The sequence below is a fragment of the Festucalex cinctus genome, chromosome 6 (assembly GCF_051991245.1).
Source record: "Festucalex cinctus isolate MCC-2025b chromosome 6, RoL_Fcin_1.0, whole genome shotgun sequence".
Classification (NCBI taxonomy): Eukaryota; Metazoa; Chordata; class Actinopteri; order Syngnathiformes; family Syngnathidae; genus Festucalex; species Festucalex cinctus.
In genome coordinates, this window is record NC_135416.1 from 2,253,845 (window position 1) to 2,275,000 (window position 21,156).

The 21,156-nt window shown below is 38.8% G+C and overlaps 2 protein-coding genes and 1 long non-coding RNA gene across 3 annotated transcripts in view; 2 read left to right on the plus strand and 1 right to left on the minus strand.

Moving 5' to 3' along the window:
- The first annotated feature begins 981 nt into the window (after window positions 1–981).
- LOC144020886 (E3 ubiquitin/ISG15 ligase TRIM25-like) lies at window positions 982–10,157 on the plus strand. The gene is made up of 10 exons (XM_077524768.1): window positions 982–1,735; window positions 3,035–3,130; window positions 3,271–3,351; window positions 4,518–4,670; window positions 5,760–5,913; window positions 5,989–6,027; window positions 6,096–6,170; window positions 6,269–6,346; window positions 6,556–6,784; window positions 8,068–10,157. The coding sequence occupies exons 1-10, from the start codon at window positions 1,100–1,102 to the stop codon at window positions 8,387–8,389; spliced, it is 1,863 nt and encodes a 620-aa protein (XP_077380894.1). The 5' UTR covers window positions 982–1,099; the 3' UTR covers window positions 8,390–10,157.
- Window positions 10,158–11,103: 946 nt separating this feature from the next.
- man2b1 (mannosidase, alpha, class 2B, member 1) overlaps window positions 11,104–21,156 on the plus strand; it is a 14,894-nt gene continuing 4,841 nt past the window's right edge. Inside the window, exons 1-17 of the mRNA XM_077524750.1 lie at window positions 11,104–11,258; window positions 12,093–12,195; window positions 13,420–13,593; window positions 13,674–13,867; window positions 14,185–14,317; window positions 15,137–15,282; window positions 15,510–15,709; window positions 15,785–15,905; window positions 15,984–16,062; window positions 16,140–16,249; window positions 17,586–17,693; window positions 17,763–18,062; window positions 19,409–19,506; window positions 19,597–19,717; window positions 20,547–20,665; window positions 20,753–20,854; window positions 21,042–21,129. Of these exons, the coding sequence (XP_077380876.1) occupies window positions 11,139–11,258; window positions 12,093–12,195; window positions 13,420–13,593; window positions 13,674–13,867; window positions 14,185–14,317; window positions 15,137–15,282; window positions 15,510–15,709; window positions 15,785–15,905; window positions 15,984–16,062; window positions 16,140–16,249; window positions 17,586–17,693; window positions 17,763–18,062; window positions 19,409–19,506; window positions 19,597–19,717; window positions 20,547–20,665; window positions 20,753–20,854; window positions 21,042–21,129 (2,316 nt within the window). The 5' untranslated portion in view covers window positions 11,104–11,138. The remainder of the gene's footprint in view (window positions 11,259–12,092; window positions 12,196–13,419; window positions 13,594–13,673; window positions 13,868–14,184; window positions 14,318–15,136; window positions 15,283–15,509; window positions 15,710–15,784; window positions 15,906–15,983; window positions 16,063–16,139; window positions 16,250–17,585; window positions 17,694–17,762; window positions 18,063–19,408; window positions 19,507–19,596; window positions 19,718–20,546; window positions 20,666–20,752; window positions 20,855–21,041; window positions 21,130–21,156) is intronic.
- LOC144020888 (uncharacterized) overlaps window positions 12,070–21,156 on the minus strand; it is a 10,315-nt gene continuing 1,228 nt past the window's right edge. Inside the window, exons 2-4 of the long non-coding RNA XR_013283990.1 lie at window positions 20,510–20,843; window positions 14,036–14,098; window positions 12,070–12,236 (exon numbers count right to left, since the gene is read on the minus strand). This is a non-coding gene — a long non-coding RNA (uncharacterized LOC144020888). The remainder of the gene's footprint in view (window positions 12,237–14,035; window positions 14,099–20,509; window positions 20,844–21,156) is intronic.

The following is a 21,156-nucleotide window of genomic DNA, read 5'->3' on the forward strand; positions in this document are numbered from 1 at the left end:
TGAATGTTGTGACTTTTTCTGACTGTTAATCATGACAACTGTCAACTTGCACAATAAAAATAAATGTTTTGAAATAATCTACATTTAAAAAAAAAAAAAAAAAAGCATCCCAGGTGCACACTGTTTAATACCTCAGTTAATGTGTTTACTTCTCTCACCATTTATTCACATTAACCTAACCGCCACCAATAGAAATAAAACATAACTAGGAATAATCCACAAAGTAAAAAAAAAAAAAAGTCCTCGTCACACTCCTGATATGCAATTAACGTACTTGTGATATGCTTAATTGACCATGACTTTATATTACGACAGCCATGACCTGTTTTGCACAATAGAAATTAACACAATGATTTGAAATAATCCACAACGTACAGTAAAAAAATAAAAGCAGTCAATGGCGTGTTCCACATGTAAAATATGTGCATACCCCTTTTAATGCGTTTGCTTCTCTCTGCAGTTATTCATGTTAACTATACTAATAGAAATAAAGCAATCACTAGAAATAATCCACAAATAAAAAAAAAAAAAAAGTAATCAGCACACTTCAGGTGTGCAATGTACCTGCTTATTCATGACATTTCCTTCTTTCTTTTTTTTAATGCATGACTTCCTCTGACTGTTAAACATGACAGCAGTCACCTGCCGCAATAGAAATTAACACAACGAATGGAAATAATCTAGTCGGATCCAGTTGGACACGAGCCCACAACACGATGACGTATTGATGTCAAGCGCTTCCCAACAGCGTCGCCACCAGATGGCAGTATGACCTCAAATGACGTCATCCACCTGATAAATAAAAGCAAACTCGGTGTAATATTTCACGTCTTATTTATCGATAAGTCTAATGTAAAAAGTGAACACTTTTTTTTTATATTAGTTTTGCTGTCAAAAGGGGCCATTTTTAATAATTACATACCTGCCAGTCAAGATGGAGGGGAAAGTGCGCCTTTGTACAGAACGGAATGGACGACAAACCGGAAGAGTTTTAGTACAACAACTGCGCCCAAAGGTCCAGTCGGCCAAAACAAAGCCCGGCAAGAGCGCACCAAAGTCGGACTCCGACACGGAGCCTCCCCCCCAAGTCCGGCCGGCGATGGCCCAACACCTGCACGCCAACATCTCGGTGACGGAGAGCCAGTTCCGCTGCCCCATCTGCCTGGACGTCCTCCAGGACCCGGTGTCCATCCCGTGCGGACACACCTACTGCATGGCGTGCATCAACGGCTACTGGGACCAGGCCGAGCCGCCGGAGCACTTCGGCTGCCCGCAGTGCCGCGAGGCGTTCAGCCCGCGGCCGGTGCTCCGCCGGAACACCGTGTTGGCCGAGGTGGTGGCCAAGCTCAAGCCGATTGAAGAAGCCTCGGCGCCGCCGGCGGAGCCCTACCTGGGCGTGGCGGGCCAGGTGCCGTGCGACTTCTGCCCGCCCGACGACAAGCTGGCGGCGGTCAAGTCGTGCCTGGCGTGCTTGGCCTCCTTCTGCGAGGCTCACGTGCGGCCCCACCGGGACGTGGACACGCTGCGGCGGCACAAGCTGGTGGCCGCCGTCGAGAGTCCCGCCGAGCGGCTGTGCGCGCAGCATCGCCTCGGACTGCGGCCGCGGGCCGGCGGCGACGAGTCGGTGGAAGCGGCGGCGGCGGCGGCGGCGGTGGAGTGGAGCGGAGACTGTCTGCTGTGTGAGGCCGACCGGGAGGAGGTGCAACCCGGGGAGGCTCAGAGGGCCCGGAGACAGGTAATTGTCAACTGGTGTGGAATGACATGAATGACAATTACTAGAATTTGGGCTTATGATATAACAGTATTGAATTGGTCAAGAAAGGAGAAAGTTGGATGTAAATATAAAAACGTGTGATACATTCAGAAGTTTTATTTTGACAGTTAAGACTGGGAGTCATTCCGAAGATACCCTGAATGAGGTGAACAGTTTGAATTGTTTGAATCAAAATTATAGGCTGGGTTTAAAATAATCTTTGAGTGTAATATCAATTCATAAAACCATGAACCGATTATTTTAATCTCTTTTCTCTAAAAAAATTAACAAGAAAATATAAACTTAAAGGCCTTTTTGTCATGACTGGGTCATGCCAGGGTTATGTTTGCGTCATGCAAGGGCATGACAGGGCTATGTTTGGGTCATGGTACTGTCATGACTAGGGTCATGCAAGGATTATGTTTACTTTAATGACTAGGGTCATGCAAGGATTATGTTTACTGTCATGACTAGGGTCATGCAAGGGTTATGTTTACTAGCATGACTAGGGTCATGCAAGGATTATGCTTACTGTAATGACTAGGGTCATGCAAGGATTATGTTTACTATCATGACTAGGGTCATGCAAGGGTTATGTTTACTGGCATGACTAGGGTAATGCAAGGATTATGTTTACTGTCATGCAAGGGTTATGCTTACTGTCATGACTTGGGCCATGTGAGGGTCATGCATACTGTCATGACTAGGATCATGCAAGGGTTATGTTTACTATAATGACTAGGATCATGCAAGGGTTATGTTTACTGTCATGACGAGGGCCATGCAAGGGTTATGCTTGGGCCATGCAAGGGTTATGTTTGGGTCATGACCGTGAGGTTAAGTGTCTGTTTTGAACTGATGTAACCAGCATCTAGTTTCAACTGGTAAGACGCTATGTGATGTCAGAAGCTATGTGATGTCAGGAATCTCTCATCTCTTTATCTGGTCAGTAGCCAATCAGATGATTCCATGTCAGTTAATCAATATTGGATTGAACTGAAGTGAATAGAATGGAATTGAGGAAAAAAAAATCTAATCTTGTGAATCGATTGAGGAAATTAGAATCGATACCCAGCCCTAATGAAAATAAGGAAAGTGGAAGGAATCATGTGCAATGAGCTTCATGGTAGGTAACAGGAAATGTTGTGTAAAAAAAAATGGAATTTTAGTTGAACGTTGAAAATAGTTCCCAAGATTATTTGAATGAGCTTGAACTTCCAATTATTCACCATAAGTTAAATAATCCACAAAGTACATCCAAATTGTCTGTGTGGCGTCCAGGTTCAGCTTCAGCAGTCGCAGAGGACGGTTCAGAGCAAAATCCGAAACGGCGAACGAGAACTGGAGGAGTTCCAGCAGAGTTTGGAGTCCCTCAAGGTATGTATTTTGGTACTTTTTAAGTTCTTTGAGAAAAAAAAAAAAAAAAAAAGCTTCCAATCAGATTTTCTGAGTGCTGCAGACCCCTCCCCCCAAAAACTTCCTGGAAAGTGGAAAGTAGTAAATTACCTGTGTGTCAGGTGTCTGGGTCGGCCGTTTTGGAGGACAGCGAGGCGCTTTTTGCAGACATGGCGATACGACTGGAGAAGACCAAGGCTGAGGTGAGTTGGCAGAGATTCAAAATTCATAGAAATGAAAACGAGTCTCTGAAGAAGAAGAAGAAGAAGAAGAAGAAGAAGAAGAAACAGGGTTAGGGTTCTAAATTCGGCTTTCAAGCTCGGGCTATATGTTTGAAATAAGGGTTAGGGTCTCAACCAACGGTTAAGGTTTCAAAGTAGGGTTTCAAATTATTTGCCGAAATTTCAGGTTGTCATTTTAAATTAGAGGTTAGAGTTTCAAATTAACTAATTTGCTCTGCAAAACGTATACATTTAAAAAAAAAAATTAAATTACCATGCAGTGTCCCAAAGACGTATTTATACGTTTTTTTTTTTTTTGTGTTTTTTTTTTTGTTCTTTTGATGCTAGAGCATAAAGAAGGCTTTCATGAAGCACCTGAACCGAAGAGAACGGTTGAAGCAATGATGGTTATTACAAAAACGGCCAGCAGGTGGCAGCAGCGCATAAGAGATCAATCAAGGCCATGTTGCAACAAGCTTTTTTTGCCATTTTTTTTTTACAGGTTTGTGAATAATGCTGAACCTTAGCTATATTCTAATACCTAATTGCTGCGAAACGGAAACAGACAGAAATATACTTTTTTTTTCCTGATGAAAGAAGAGACTCTAATCTTTATTTTGTATGTTCCATGTTTTTATAGCAATAGAACACAAAATTCTGTCTTTCATCAGGAAAAACAAGTATATTTCTGTCTGTTTCCGTTTTGCAGCAATTAGCATGAGAATATAGCTAAGGTTCAGCATTTTTCACAAACCTGTAAAAAAAAAAAATGGAAAAAAAAAGCTTGTTGCAACATGGCCTTGGTTGATCTCTTATGCTCCGCTGCCACCTGCTGGCCGTTTTTGTAATAACCACCATTGCTTCAACCGTTCTCTTCGGTTCAGGTGCTGCATTAAAGCCTTCTTTATGCTCTATCATCAAAAGAACAAAAAAACATGTAAATACGTCTTTGGGACACTGCATGGTCATTTTTAAAATAGAACGTATTTATACGTTTCTGGGAGCAAATGAGTTTTATGAGGTTTTAGTGTTTGAAATGAAGAATTATATAGCCTGGGTTCAGGTTTCAAATGAGGGTTTCAAATAAGTCTGGGTTAGAAAGTAAAATTTTAAAATGTTGTTCTGCCGTCCTGTGTGGCCCAAAAAAGGTGCGAGCGCGCGTGGAGGCCCGCTCGCGAGCGCTGGTGGCTCGCGCCGAGCGAGACGCCGAGGCGCTGGAGAAAGATTTGGAAGAGCTGAGGAGGCGGGACCAGGAGATCGGACGACTTCTTCAGACGCAAGACAACGAGCACTTTCTGCAGGTGACGTGGTAGGGCGCGCCCTAGGGGACACACAGGGAACTTCTTTTTTGTCGCCTTCGTACGAAATTCTGCCCAGCAGGCCCTCGAAACAGGAAGTCCATAATTAATAGGAAAACGTGTTTATTTTGTCATTTTTTTTGCAATTCATTGAAATAAGTGGCTGATTGATTTACTGTAAACAAAATGGGAAAAAAATATTTAAAAAAAAAACGTAAACACAAATACTGTGGTATGTATACATTAAAATGTTAAAATTTCATGAAGTCATCTGCTGATTAGATTAAATTCATTACTTAAAATTAAATAATTGAATTCATATTCATTCATCATTTTCTTATTAAAATCCACTTTTACAGGTTTACATACATATTTTTTTAATTTCCTTTTTTTTAATACAATTTGTAAATTGTACAATGTTTAAAATATAAACAACACAGTAAGAAAAAGATAAATCATGTTTTAATATTTACATGCAATGTACATTTATTTATAATTTTGTGAGTTACATTATTGGTTAATTTGGCAAAATAAATTCTGAATAATATAAATAAAATTAGATTCAAATGAAGTATTTTTTCATGTACTTTTGTGTACTTTTGTTTGTGCTTTTTTTTATTGTCTTAAATAATTGGTTAAATATAAGTCTATACATTTAAAAATATACATTATAAGAAAATAGTCCTGTTATTTTATTGCATTAATTGGTTGACTAAAACAAAATTGTATGAATAACAATAATACACTTAAAAATATGCTATTTGGTTTTACAATAAAAATGTAGCTATGCTATTTTACATAAACATTTTTATTTTTTTACATTTTTGTTGTATTAGACAATTGTTAAAAGATACTTACAGAATAATTATGAATATATAAATTATAAATAATACAATAACAATGAGTGCATTTTTAAAAAAAATATTATTAAAATAACCTACTTTGACATTAAAATTACTTTTATTTATCTGTGAATGACATGCCCCAATATGGCCCCGTTAGAAAAAAAAAAAATTGCCATAATATAACCCACACAAATCCGTTGTTCTTGTAACCCCCCCCCCCATGCAAGTGCACCTCTCTCTCCACCAGGCGGCGCCACTACTGTGCCTTCCCATCCCCGTCGCCGCTCGGCCCTCGGTGACGTCCGGTGAGGCCTTCAGCGGGGCAAGGAGAGCCCTGGGGAGACTACGGAGCCGCCTGGAGGAAGCCTGCCGAGAGGAGGTGGACTCCATCAGCAGGGCGGGTAAAAAACAAAAAAAAATAAAATATGGACGACAATCACGCGTGCACACGCACATGAATTGCATTTGTCTTCTAGTTAACGAGAACAACTCGTCGGGTGGCGAGTGCGCTAAAGGTAACGCAACGTAACGGCCTCAAATTAGCGGATTAAAGTTCCAAATTCGGATTTATGTACGTTTGAAGGCGTGGCCGACGCAGCCGGCGAGAACTTCAAGCCTCAACAGTCGCCTCGACTTTTGCGAGTGGACGACGCGCAAGGTGAGTTGCCGCGTGCGCTCTCACGTGCCACCTGCTGCTTTTTTTTTTTTTCTTCTTTTTTTCAATAATGGCATCACTTCCCCCATATTTGTGCGCAGCGTTCGCGCCGACTTTCTCTCCGTCCTCGCTGCCTCTGCAGCCGGCCGACCAAAGGATGAGGGACGTCTTCCTCAGGTGTAAGTTCACTTCGTCAAATAAAGTTTTGTAATCAATAAATACAACCTAAAAAAAAAAAAAAAAATGCTTTATAATATTTTTTAAATAATTTTTAAACTTTTTTTTTTTAAATAATCATATTAAATTTTAATAAAAAAAAAAAACTATTCTTAACTATTCTATGATTTACTTCCTGTCTTGTTCGTTTCATCTGTTTTGTTGATGTCAGTTTCCTGTCACCTGACCTTGGACCCGGACACGGCGCACCCGACCCTGGTCCTGTTCGACGGCGGCCAAGGCGCCCACTGCGGCGAGGAGCTTCAGTCGTACCCGGCGCGCCCGCAGCGCTTCGATTCCGTGGCCCAGGTGCTGTGCCGCGAGGGCCAGTTTGGCGACGCCAGCTACTGGGAGGTCGAGTGGCGGGGCGGCGGATGGATCGACATCGGCGCCACCTACAGGTGGGGGCCCAACATTTTTTCCGGTAGAGTTCTTTTAAAAAAAAAAAAAAAAAAAAAAAAAAAAAAAAGTCTGGTCAATTTGCCGTCAAGGTTACGAAGAGGAATTTTTCTATCGTACTTCCTTTCCAGCAGTGAAAATTTTCATAATAATTTTTGACACGGAAGTTTGTTTTTTTTCAGTCAAGGGTTAGGGTTAGGTAACCCTGACATGGAATTATCTGATTGGCTGTTGACCAGATAAAGAAATGAATGAGTCCTGACATCACATAGCTTCTGACATCACAAAGCGTCTTACCGGTTGAAACTAGATGCTGGTTACATCAGTTCAAAAACAGACACTTGACCTCACGGTCATGACCCAAACATAACCCTTGCATGACCCTTGTCATGACAGTAAGCATAACCCTTGCATGACACTAGTCATGACAGTATGCATGACCCTTGCATGACCCTAGTCATGACAGTAAGCATAACCCTTGCATGACCCTAGTCATGACAGGAAGCATAACCCTTGTATGACCCTAGTCATGACAGGAAGCATAGCCCTTGCATGACCCGAGTCATGACAGTAAGCATAACCCTTGCATGACCCTAGTCATGACAGGAAGCATGACCCTAGTCATGACAGTAAGCATAACTCTTGCATGACCCTAGTCATGACAGGAAGCATAACCCTTGTATGACCCTAGTCATGACAGGAAGCATAACCCTTACATGACCCTCGTCATGACAGGAAGCATAACCCTTGCATGACCCTTGTCATGACAGTAAACATAACCCTTGCATGACCCTTGTCATGACAGTAAGCATAACCCTTGCATGACACTAGTCATGACAGTAAACATAACCCTTGCATGACCCTACTCATGACAGTACGCATAACTTAATTAATAATAATTTAATTATTTATGTAATTTTATTTCTTTGATTGTGTAACTGTAAGATTAATTTCAAGCAATTGTGCATTTTTTTATTTATTTAGGTAAAACTAAGTTATATTACGGTCAGTTCAACATGTTTCATTGAAACAATTAATAAAAGCCGTTGTGTTAAATGTTTTGCGCGTTAAACTACAAATAGATGTGCTATAATTTTCTGTATAAAAGTTGAAATGTATGCGGAAGGAAAATATTGACTAAAACTGTCAATTTAGTCGACTAAAATTGCACTTTATTTTCGTCGACTAAAATCGAATTACAACTAAAATGCAGAATGACTAAAACGTGAATTCACTTTCGTCAAAAGACGATAACCTAAAATGAAAGTTTCTCGCGCCCTCCCAGGCGAATCGGCCGCAAAGGTGGCGGCAAACCGTGCCTGCTGGGCCGCAACGAGAACTCGTGGCGCCTGCGCTGCACGCCCGGCGGCTACGCCGCCTGGCACAACAACCGCAAGACCACGGTGGCGGCGCCGCCGTGCCCGCGCGTGGGCGTCTTCCTGGAGAGCCGCAAGGGGGCGCTGTCCTTCTACAGCGTGTCCGACAGCGTGCTGCTGCTGCACACCTTCCGCTGTGCCTTCTCGCAGCCCGTCTACCCGGCCTTCCGCCTGGACCTGGACTCCACGCTGCTCCTTTGCCCTCGGGATGACCCTCGACCTTGGCGCTGAACGGCCAAAATGGCCGTCCTCCAGCTGGAATAAGTTTATTGTTGAAAAATTCAGTAAAAAAAAAAAAAAAAAAAAGTCAAGGTTTGACATGTCCAACATAAAAATATTGCTTTGGTGCCATCTGGTGGCATATTGGTGCAAGGCAACTACTTTTTTTGCCATAGGATTCGGTCCCTGTACTCCAAAAATAGCAAAGGTGACTTTAAATTAAAAAAAAAATAATACAATAAAACCCCTAACCATAAGTTCAGTAAGTTCAGTGGAACCTCTAAAATCCAATGCTGATGTCAGACACATTTTTTATATTTTTATTTATTTATCTCAAAAGTATTATTTTGTACTTTAAAAGTTTAAAAGGTCCAACTTTTTTTTTTTTTCTCTGGGAAAATAAAATGATCGGAACATTATGAGCTTTTATTGATAAAATAAACATCTGTATTGTCATAAAATTATGATTTAAAACCATGAATATTTTTACAACTTTGTTGTAAGATTTAGGCTTTTTTTTTTTGTTACAAAAATAAAACTTCCAATAATATTACATTATTCTATTTCTCACAAGAGTATGAGTTGATTTTTCAAACAAATAAGACGAACGCTTTCAATTTATGTAAAATAAAAAAAATATATATTTTTTTAAATATATTTTTAAATCTTTGTCATGCTCTCTGACTTTACTTTGAAATATGTATTTTTTCTTATATGACACTATTTTCCATTTAAAATAAATTTTATTTTCTAGAGACTATGTTCTTTAAATATTGCCAATTTTCTTTAAAAAATTAATAAATGTCATATTCTTATAATACGGTGCGCCTTATGGTTGTGAAAATACTGTAATTTTGCCCCCGAAAATATGACTTACATTTTAATTACATTGCATTTTCTACCCTTAAAAAAAAAAAAAAAAAAATCACATATTGTGACTTTTTTCATAATTTTGAAAATACATCTCAAAAATACAATTTTAATCTTTATTAATTTTTGGCTCCATAAATATTTTATTTTATGACTTTTCTTTGAAATATCTTTTTATATGACAGTTTTCTATTTAAAATAAATTTTATTTTATAGACTTCGTTCTCAAAATATTGCGACTATTATTCTCATATAGTCACTTTTTTTGCCCCCGAAAATATGACTTACATTTTAATTACGTTGCAATTTCTACCCTCAAAAAAATAAATAAAATAAAAATAAAAAATTTCTGACTTATCATTATTTTGAAAATACATCTCGAAAATACAATTTTAATCTCTATTTATTTTTGGTCCCAAAAGATTTTATTTTAAGCAATTTGTTGTGGAAGTTAAGAGGTTCCATTGGTTTAAAATAAAAATAAAAATAAATGAATAAAATAAATGAAGAAGCTCAGATACATTCAACGCGCTGGATACTGAGATCACGTGACCTGCGATGCCTTTCAACCAAAAAAACTGTCAATATATGCATGATGAAATACAGAAATATGCAATTATTACACAAGCATCTACATTACATTTCATTTCATGAAATTCTATGTGTGACGCATTATTCTCAATGGAATATGACAAGGTATGCATTGTTGATGATTGCGCGTGTATTTTTAGTGGCGTATAATACTGGAAGCCAAAGTCAGCAAAGCTTGAAACAAGTGCGTTCATTTAGTTTTATTAAACGACCTTATTTTCGTCATACTTGCAGTACGTTTTCGACGTAAAGTTTGTTGTGTGTTTCATTGTTGTTGACAACGCATCATCATAATAAAATAATACACAGATGCCTCAAATGTTGGTGAATGTTTATTGGTGGTCCACGTGAAGTGCAATTAAACTTTTTAATATTGTGTGAATTATTCAGTTGCACTCATTCTAATTTAGGAAAATAAATATGTATATATGGGTTGCTATTTTGGTATATGATTGGGTAAAAGAAAATAAACAAAAACCTAAGGATAAACTTGTCATCTTAGGAGAATTGCAGAATTTTGTTCCCCGATAAAAAATAAATAAAAAAAAAGTTGCAAAATTATGAGAATCGAGTTATCAAAAAACAACAACACAGTAATATTACAAGCATAGTTTTGTTTTTGTTTTTTAAAGTTTTTTTTACATTTTTTTTTATTTTAACTATTACAAGCCTAAAGTTGTATTTTATCAAGGTGTGGTATATAAAGAATAAAATAGCTATTTTGTTTCCTCAAAAATGTGATGTGTAATTATGTTTACTAGCTATAACAAAAAAAAAATAGTATGACTTATGTCTTGTAATTTACACCTTTTTTTAATCTTCAACTTTTGTATACTCACATTTAAAAAATAAATAAAATAAAAAAAAAAAAAAAAAAACTGCGGACCTACTCGTACCATTGCGACTTTTTTCTTCAAATAAACAAAACAGATTATTTTTGTAATTAAAAATATGTTAAACGTGATATTCTCAGTTTTTTATTGTAATTAAAGATCGAAAAATGGCACCTACATTCTCACGCCAATGTAACGTTTTTCTTTTAAAAACATAGTGGCATAAAATATTAAAATCTTCTTAATTCGTACAGTCTAATTATTTGACATTAACGAAGGTGAATATTTGCGTGAAATAAGTGTCGCCTTTGTGTCTGAAAACTTTAAAAGTCCGTAAAATTGATTTCAAAAACGCCCTACTTGAAGCCTGTCAGCCGAGAATGAGGTCACACGTTGGGAAAATTTTGTCACGTGACGCCCGTGAACGTAAACACGCGTCACATGACTTTCGCTTTCATTTAACCAACATGGCGGCGAGCTGCTGGCGGTTGCTCCTTTCGCTAGTTTGCTTCCTCCTCCTCAGTGAAACTTCTCGAAGTTTGCCGGTTGACCGTCAAGAAAAGCAACAAGACAAGTGCGGCTACCAGGTTAGAAACCTCTGGACGCGTTTTAGTGACGTCATGCTGCGTTCCAGGCCCAACGTATTTGAATGAATCGGGGGGGAAGAAATTGACGTTTACGTTTAGCGAGTAAAAGAGAATGGAGAGAGGAAAAAAAAAACTTTTTTTTTTTTTTTTTTTTTTTTTTTGCGTTTTGTGACGAAAATCATCCATTGAATCTTTCCGAAGTATAAATATTAGACTCACACACTGTTCATTTTGTTTCTATGTGAAATGTAACGATGTATATGTAACGACGCTTGATATTTTCATCACCATTTCAGATTTAATCAAAGTATTAAAAACAAAAACTACTAAATACCATTTAAAAATGTAATTTAAAAAAGTGGGAGCCTCAAAGATTGAACACAATAGAGGCAGTCTTATTTGCACAATTCAGTTATTGATCAGTATGACTGCACTGTTGCACTTTAAACATTCAATGTGGAGTTTAATCACAAAAACAAATGAATTAAAATTTACCATATTTAACATCCCATAATAAAACACCATGTTGTGGCAGTCTGAAAATGGAGTAGAAGAAGTAAGTCAAACTTATTTTGAAGCCTACTTCTCTACCATTACATAAGATCAATAATTCGATCATGTTGCTCAATGAGTCGGTGGACATTGTGACTTACAAAGTGGATATTTTGTGATTACTACAGGGACAGATTCCTTGTGTGATTTTAAAGTTACATTTTAACACTAGCGTCAAAATAATTTAAGATTCACCTGCAATCTTTTTGGGCGACTTAAAAAAAAAAAAAAAAAAAAGACAAAATATACATACGCATTTTTTTGTTTTTGTCATGTCTGTAGTCATGTCATGCCACAAAAGCGGCCATGCTGAACGTCCACCTGGTTCCGCACACGCACGACGACGTGGGCTGGCTCAAGACCGTGGACCAGTACTTCTATGGAGGTCTGAACACACGTGCACGCGCACATGCACGCACCCGTGCGCTGAAAGACAAAACAACAAACCCATAAAATAGTCGTTACTGTCCGTGTGGCAGGTCATGTTTTCACGTGCTTGTTTTGCAGTCGTATCTTTTCTGCTACTTCAGCATTCGTCTGCTTGTCCTCAGATAACAACTTTCAAACCATTTGATGATTATTGTTTTTATATAGCCTTAACTAAAAGTACACGTAATACAAAAATTTGTATTAAACTGAATACACGTGCACACAAATCATGGGATGTTTTTAACATTTTTGTTAGAGACTTTTAAATATACATACATGTGACGTATGATTTGTATTTATAGTTGTATAGTATATGAATAATTGTTGTATTTTTTTATTATAGTAATCTAGAAGTCATCAACTTTTCTTGGTCATTTTGGAAATACTTCCATTTACTTGAAATTAATATAAATAAATAACGTTTAAATAAATAACGAGTTAACATTTAAATAGTATAATTTATTATATATTTGATATATAAACTGTATAAAATATTGCATTAATCTGGTTAATATATACTGTATATCTAAAAAAAAATTATATTAATTCAATCGTATAATTTATTATATTTGATATAAAAACTAAAATATTGCATTAATCTTAATATATGTACCGTATAGCTAAAAAACAAATATTATTGTATTAATTAAATAGCATAATTTATTATATTTGATATAAAAACTGTATAAAATATTGCATTAATCTTAATATATGTACTGTATATCTAAAACAAATATTATACTAATATTTAAATAGTATAATTTATTATATATTTGAAAAAAAAATTATACAATTTTGCATTAATCTTGTTAATATAAAATAATAATAATAATAATTGAATTTTTCCAATACATTTTCCACCTTATAACCTGAAAACCACTTTATAAAATGGCAGATGGCAAAAAAATAACAAATATTGTTCAAAATTGTAAAAACAAAATTGTAATAAACTCAGAAAAAAAAATCTAATGTTAAACAAATTATGTAAAAAAAAAAATGTAAAAAAAAAATATATATATAAAGTATTGTTTTAAATAGATAAGTTATAGAAATAATGATTATAAATGCGTTTTCATCAACTTTCAGTTGTTCCCCCTTAGAGCGACGTCCTTTTCGCAACAGAGGTCGTTTTATGTTTTTTTTTTGTTTTTTTTAAAAAAGCATCCTTATCCGTGCGTAGACCGCAACGACATCCAGCACGCCGGCGTGCAGTACATCCTGGACTCCGTGGTGGAGCAGCTTTTGAAGAACCCCGAGCGCAGGTTCATCTACGTGGAGACGGCCTTCTTCTACCGATGGTGGCGACGCCAGACCTCCCACATGCAGCAGACGGTCAAGCAGCTGGTCCGGCAAGGTGCGTCCGTCCGTCCGTCCGTCCCCGCGACCGCAAAGACCAACCGCACCAAAACCCGTGTCCCCGCTTCCTCATCCCAGGCCGGCTGGAGTTCGTCAACGGCGGCTGGTGCATGAGCGACGAGGCCACCACCCACTACAGCGCCGTGGTGGACCAGATGACCATGGGCCTCCGCTTCCTCAATCGGACCTTCGGGCCCTGCGCTCGGCCCCGGGTGGCCTGGCACATTGACCCGTTCGGACACGCCCGCGAACACGCCTCCATGTTTGCGCAGGTACTTTTTTTTTTTTTTTTTTTTTTTACCCGATACCGATCTCGAACAAACAGTTTTGAGAGATATAAAAAGTCTACACACCCCAGTTCTTGGTGACATGATAAAGTGTATCAATATTTTTTTTTAAGGTTTGTCGTTAAAAAAAAAAAATAAAAAAAAATCACATACCTTAAAGTTGGAGTGTAGTGTTGTAGCTGCTAGCAAGATTTCACTTCTCGTTTGCACTTTTGCCTAAAAAATAAAATAAAATTAAAAAAAACATCAAGACTTGCTCATGATGGAGTATTGCCAAAAACGAAACGTTGTCCCGCTTGTAGATGGGCTACGACGGCTTTTTCTTCGGGCGCGTGGACTACCAGGACCGGCGCAGGCGGATGTTGGCCAAGGAGCAGGAGTTGCTGTGGAGGGCGTCTGACAGCCTTGCTCCCCCGATGGCCGACCTCTTCACCGGTAACGGGGCAAACGCGTGACTTTCGGGATGCTTCATTTTATATGGTTTCACTTTTATAACCGTCCCGAGGGCAACCTTGACTCATTCAAACCCAAAGACGTATAAATACGTTTATAAATATTTTGTCCTTTACTCCCAAAAATGTATTTTTTTTTATTTATTTTTTTTTTTTTATGCTAAAGCATGCAGAAGGCTTTGATTCAGCTTCTGATATGATGAGGTCGCTTAAAGCAATGGTAGTTATTACAAAAAATGGCCAGCAGGTAACAGCAGACTGAGCAGAGTATACGAGGTCAGCCAGGGCCATGTTGCAGCAAGCTTTTTTTGTCTGTGTTTTCAACAGATTTGTGAAAAAAAAAAAAATTCTGCGCTTTTTTTATTTATTTATTTTTTTATGCAGATTCTGATATGAAGAGGTTGCTTAAAGCAATGGTAGCTATTACAAAAGATGGCCAACAGGTGGCAGCACAGTATAAGAGATCAGCTAGGGCCATGATGCAACAAGCTCTTTTTGTCCTTTTTTTTTTTTTTTTTTTTTCAACAGATTTGTGAATCATGATGAAACTTAGCTATATTCTAATGCTAATTGCTGCAAAATGGAAACACATACAAATATACTTTTCTTTCCTGATGAAAGAAGAAACTCAAATCTTTCTTTTGGTAGGTTCCATGTTTTTATAGCAATAGAACAGAATATTCTGTGAGCCTTGAATATCAGTCAAAATCCAGTAAAACAGCCAGGAGTGAAGTGGCTGCGAGTGACGAGTTAACTAGCATATGTGGCCCGTGATGAAAACCTGTTTGACGCCCCTGGTCAGGGATCCTTCCCAATGGGTACAACCCTCCCGAGGGCTTCTGCTGGGATCAGTCTTGCGACGACCCACCCATCAAGGACGATCCCGACCTGGAGGACTACAACGTGGACGACGTGGTGGAACGCTTCCTCAACATCACAAACAGTCAGGTGAGATCACTTGAAGTTGGGGCGTCGACCAAATTTTTTAGGTGCAGGGACCCCTCGTAGGTATGGAGGAACTCAACCAAGCACTTTCTCATTGTTCCAATGCTATAGTATGATTGTTTTAGTAGCTATATGCAGGTCGGCGCTTAAAAAAAAAAAAGTGGATCCACAAGATCCCAGTTTGAGACCCAAGACCACTTTGGACTGATTTGGTCTTCCTCCCGGCTCAGTCCCTAGTCTACAAGTCCAATCACATCATCATGACCATGGGCTCGGACTTCCAGTACGAGAACGCCAACCTGTGGTACAAGAACCTGGACAAGCTGATCCGCTACGTCAACGGCAGACAGTCCAACGGAAGCCGGGTCAACGTCCTCTACTCCACGCCCTCCTGTTACCTTCAAGAACTGCACCGGGCCAACCTGTCCTGGTAGAGGATCCCAAATACGAGTCCCACAAGCAGGGGGGACCTTGTAAAACGGTTCTGGGTTTCTCATCCATACAGGGCCCTCAAGACGGACGACTTTTTCCCGTATGCGGACGACGCCCACGACTTCTGGACGGGGTACTTCAGCAGCAGACCGGCGCTGAAACGCTACGAGAGGCTCAGCAACAGCAACCTGCAGGTTGGGTCGGATCGGATCCAGATTCTCTCAACTGGAAACCATTCAAATGTTGTTTTTTTTTGTTTTGGTTTTTTAAAGACATGTAAGCAACTAGAGGTTCTCGGCGGCCGGGCTTCGACGAGCGGACCCTTCGGCGAAGGCGACAGTCTCGCCTTGCGTACGTTTCAAACGATTCGCCTTCGCCTCAGCCAAATCTCACCGTCGGCTCGTTCGTTCGTTCTCTTCCCGGTCCAGAGAGAGCCATGGCGGTAGCTCAGCACCACGACGCCGTGTCAGGCACCGAGAAGCAGCACGTGGCCAACGACTACGCACGGAGACTTGCCGACGGCTGGCGACATTGCCAGGTACTGCGGACTTGCTCATCGAGATTCCCGACGGGGCTTCAGGTCTGGGAAATGTCTGGGAATTTTCTGGTCCCATCAGTTATGCGGTGGCGGCTGAACAGTTGGAAAAGCTCCACTCGTGATCAAGTCGACCAATAACTCGTCCGATAACTATTTTTTAGCATCGTGTTACTCTAGATTCCCGACTGGGTTGAGGTCTGGGTGAGGTTTTGCGCGTCCTGAACTGCAAAAGCTGTAAGTTTGAGTAGACTATTATTCTCTGTGCTGATGTCTTTATTTTGCAGAAACTCTGTCAATACTCTATCAACTGTGAACCAAGGTTATTTTAGTTAACTAAAACTAACGTAAAAACTAATACTAAAATAAAAAAAAAATAAAAAAATTCATTAACGGAATAAAACGGAAATGAAAATGCTTTTAAAAAAAACAAAAGCTAACTGAAACTAGACTAAGTGCAATTTCTGGATAAATTGCGTGGGAATGCCGAAAGCTGAATTCTAAACTTGAACGCTCATGAAGTAAATTGAAAGATAAATTATGTGAAAATTACAAAGTCTTAATTGATGTTGAAAGAAGAATGAATGAAAAGAACTGAGCAGTATCACACAGCTGGTAATGATGATCAGTTGTATGTTCAATGTCAGTCCCATTGAAAATGAATGGGGAAAAGTTGATATTAAACGCCAAATTGTGTACGAAAGTACTATAAGTCACGTGGAATCAGATGATATATACCCCGGAGGGCGTGAATTTTTGAAGCAAGTTGAAATCGGAAGTATTATGTGGGAGTTGTTTTTCGGCAAAAAAAAGTGAGGAGAATAAAAATCCGAATAACACGTGGGATGCTTTCAGCATTCCCATAACTACATTTGCTATAATTATAGCAAAAAATGTCATTTGTTTTTAGTCTTTGGTAAAATGCATGCGGCTATGGGGATGATTTTAAATGTGATTTTAAGTAGATTTATTTTGATATTAACCAGAATAAGGACGTTTGAAAGTGTGTCACACACAAATGACGTCATCTAGCAGCAGCCAATAGAAAAGCACCTTCAGATGACGTCGCTCCCGTGGTGTTTTTTTTGTTTTTTGTTTTTTAATATTGTGCACAAGTAATGCACATTTTTTTTAAACTAATACTGGTCGAAATGTGATCGAAGTTTGCAGTTTCACGCAAGTCTTGGCAGTGTTATTTAGGTACGTGAGCAACTTAGCATCTGCTAATTCGGCCGCCGCTGCCGTCATTTATGCCGTAAAAAGACTTTATGGGTTGACATGCTGCCAAAATTTTGGGACGTCATCGTCCAGATCTATTGAGAGTTCTTCCCATTTCCAGATTGTGGTTAGCAACAGTCTCGCAGCTCTGAGCGGCTCGACCGCCGAGCGGACGTACTGCGACGGCCTCAACATCAGCGTGTGTCCGATCACCGAGTCCAGCCAAAAGGTGAAAAGGATCCTTTCAACTTTCTCGCCGTCACGTTTTCCTGACGCGCAACTTCTTTCCTCCATCCAGTTTTCCGTCAACATCTTCAACCCGCTCGCTCGACCCGTCTCGTGGGCCGTCAGGCTTCCGGTCAACGGCACGGCGTACTCGGTGTCGGACGGCGACGGCGAGCCGGTGGACTGCGAGGTGGTTCCGGTCTCACGGGCCACGCGGGACGCGAGGAGGAACCGCGGCTTTGCGGCGAACGAGCTCCTCTTCCGGGCCCGGGCCCCGCCCCTGGGCTTCAGCACCTACTCGGTGTCCCTGCTCCGGGACGGGCCCCCGCCGGCCTCCACGCGCTACCGTACGCCCAAATCCATCTGGAATAAGGTACGGGGTCCATTATTTTAGTTTTGGAATTTTTCAATTTAGTTTGTTTTTATTTTATTTTCAGTTTGTTTTGTTTTCTTAAATTGAGTTTGTTTTAATTAGTTTTCTGGGTGGTTTCCTTAGTTTTTATTAGTTTTAGTTAGTTAATAAATACTTAGTTATGGTATTATTATTACTTTTTTTTTAATGTGTATTACCGTACTTGTGCTCAATATTAAAAAAAACAGCATGGGAGTGACATCATCTGAAGGTGCTTTTCTGTTGGCTGCTGCGAGATGACGTCACTTCTGTGTGATACTTTCAAGCGTCCTTATTCCGGTTAATATCAAAATAAATCTGTTTAAAATCACATTTAAAAAAAAAAACATCCCCAAAGGCTCATGCATTAAATTAATTACCAAAGACTAAAACGAAGGACGTTTTTGCTATAATTATAGTTAGTTTTAGTTTGTTTTGTAAACATAAAATATAGTTTGTTTGTTTTAATTATTATTATTATTATTTTTTTTAAAGGATTTTTGTTATTTTATTTCGTTAAAATATTTTTTCGAATTTTAAGTTTTAGTTAACTAAAATTAGGGCTGCACAATATATAAAAAAAATATCGATATTGCAATATAATAATATAATTATAGTTTTAGTTTGTTTTGTAAACATAAAATATAGTTTGTTAGTTTTCTTTTTCTTTTTTTTTTTTTTTAAAAAAAAGCATTTTCGTTATTTTATTTTATTTCGTTAACGAAATATTTTTTTGAATTGAACTAGGGCTGCACAATAGCTCGAAAAAATATCGATATTGCAATATGGGGCCATGTGATATGCATATCGCAAAGTCATGCAACAAGTTTCATATGGAATATTATGTTTTCATCTGAATTTGATCAGTCAAACACACAATAAATGTGCTCCGCTATCCAATAGTTGAACATTATCGAGAGGTAATTGCAATTAATTAAGAATACAGTGACTTTGCTAATTTTGCCGCATAAAAAAAAAATGTAATTCTTTCATTAGATAATAAAAATGTAATTTCTTTAGGTGCATGTTAAATATAGCAATAATATCTATCGCTATATTCAGCAACTATATCGCATGTTTTTCCAAGGTCGTGGAGCTCTAGTTCTTGACGTGTTTCCTTCCCTGTGGAGCAGCAACGAGTTTGCGCTACTCTGGCATAATTTTATTTGATTTTTTTCCATGAAAGATATGATGTGAATAGATGCTAATTTTGGCTGGAGCTCATAACCAGCACCAGGGGTATTTGCAACAAATTAATGTTTTTTTGTTTTTTTTTGTGGGCCACTTATTTACTCATCCAAAAGCGACACATTTTCTGCTATCTACAGTATCTACGAGTGACCTTTGACCCAGACACGGGCCTCCTTAGCGGCCTGGACAACTTGGAGACCAAGCAGAGCATCAGCCTGACACAAAACTTTTACTGGTTAGTCTAAAAAAAAAAAAAAAAAGCTCATCATCAGTTTTTACGTCAAGTTGAGTTGCTCGTATTGGCAACTCGTCAACGCTTTTCCAGGTACAACGCCAGCGACGGCAACAACTCAAAGAGCAACCAGCCGTCGGGGGCGTACATCTTCAGACCAAACTCCTCCACGCCGTTTGTCATCAGCAAGACGGCCAAGACGGAGACGATACAGGCACGGACTTTTTGAAAATTCTGCCTCTGAAGCCGGTTTGGTTCACGGACATGAAATTTGATACACATACCGACTATCATGATATAGAGGACTGTTTCAGAAAATGTGAATATTGTGATAAAGTCCTTTATTTGCATTAAATAAGCAAAAAATTCCATACATTCTGGATTCATTACAAATCGACTGAAATATTGCAAGCCTTTTATTATTTTTAATATTGCTGATTATGGATTACAGCTTAAGAAAACTCAAATATCTCAAAATATTAGAATATTTCCTCAGACCAAGTAAAAAAAAAAAAAAAAAAAGCCATAATCAGCAATATTAAAACAATAAAAGGCTTGCAATATTTCAGTTGATTTGTAATGTAATATATGGCATTTTTGCTTATTTAATTGCATTACAGAAAATAAAGAACTTTATCACAATATTCTAATTTGATAAATATTTTTATGTTTGTTTTGCAACAATTAGCATTAGAATATATAGCTAAGTTTTATCATTATTAACAAATCTATTTAGAATTGTGAGTAATTGATTTTTTTTTAACATGGCCCTGGTTGATCTCTTATACTCTGCTGCCACCTGCTGGACGTTTTTGTAATTGCTGCCATTTTTCACACGTTCTCTGCAGTTGAGTCTGCATCAAATCCTTCTGTATGTTATAGCATTAAAAAACAAAAAAACAAAAAAAAACGTATAAATACGTCTTTGGCACACGTAAAACATTTAAAATAGAACGTATTTATACGTTTTTGGGAGCAAATGAGTTTAATAAAGTAAACTTAATACCTCAAGTCTTCATAGCGTGGCCTTTTCCCCTTCTCAGACGTCCGTGATGCAGGAAGTGAGGCAGCGGTTCGCGCCGTGGGCGTCTCAAGCGGTTCGTCTCCACACGGACAGTCGGGTTCTGGAGCTGGAGTGGACCGTGGGCCCGATTCCCATCGAGTGAGTGCCGCCTTGAGATTCGGCTCCGTGGGAAAATCCATTCAAATCACATCATCATCATCATCATCATCATCATCTCTCCGTCAGTGACGACTTGGGCAAGGAGGTGATCACTCGCTTGGACACAGACATCAAGACTTCCGGAATCTTCTACACCGACTCCAACGGGAGAGAAGTTCTACAGAGGAAGTATGTAGGCAAAGTGAAAACAAAGATTTTCATGTCTTTTTTTTTTTTTTTTTTTTTTTTTTTTTTTTTTAAAGAAATTTGCAAACTTTTTTCCAGTGGGGAATCACATCAAAGCCCAAACGCAATTTAACTGCCGGCACTTTTTTCAAGACGGGACATGTTCAATTCTGTTTTTGTGCGCCCGCAGGAAAGACTTCCGGCCCACTTGGAACCTGAAGCAGTCGGAGCCCATCGCCGGCAACTACTACCCTGTCAACTCCCGTGCCGTCATCAAGGTATAGAAGAGACGCCGTTCCAAATTC

Bases quoted from the DNA above. Each gene is read 5' to 3' on its own strand.
- LOC144020886 (XM_077524768.1), top strand. From the start codon at position 1,100: ATGGCCCAACACCTGCACGCCAACATCTCGGTGACGGAGAGCCAGTTC. The intron at 1,736-3,034 runs GTAATTGTCAAC...TGTGGCGTCCAG, and splicing joins CTCAGAGGGCCCGGAGACAG to GTTCAGCTTCAGCAGTCGCA. The intron at 3,131-3,270 runs GTATGTATTTTG...CCTGTGTGTCAG, and splicing joins AGAGTTTGGAGTCCCTCAAG to GTGTCTGGGTCGGCCGTTTT.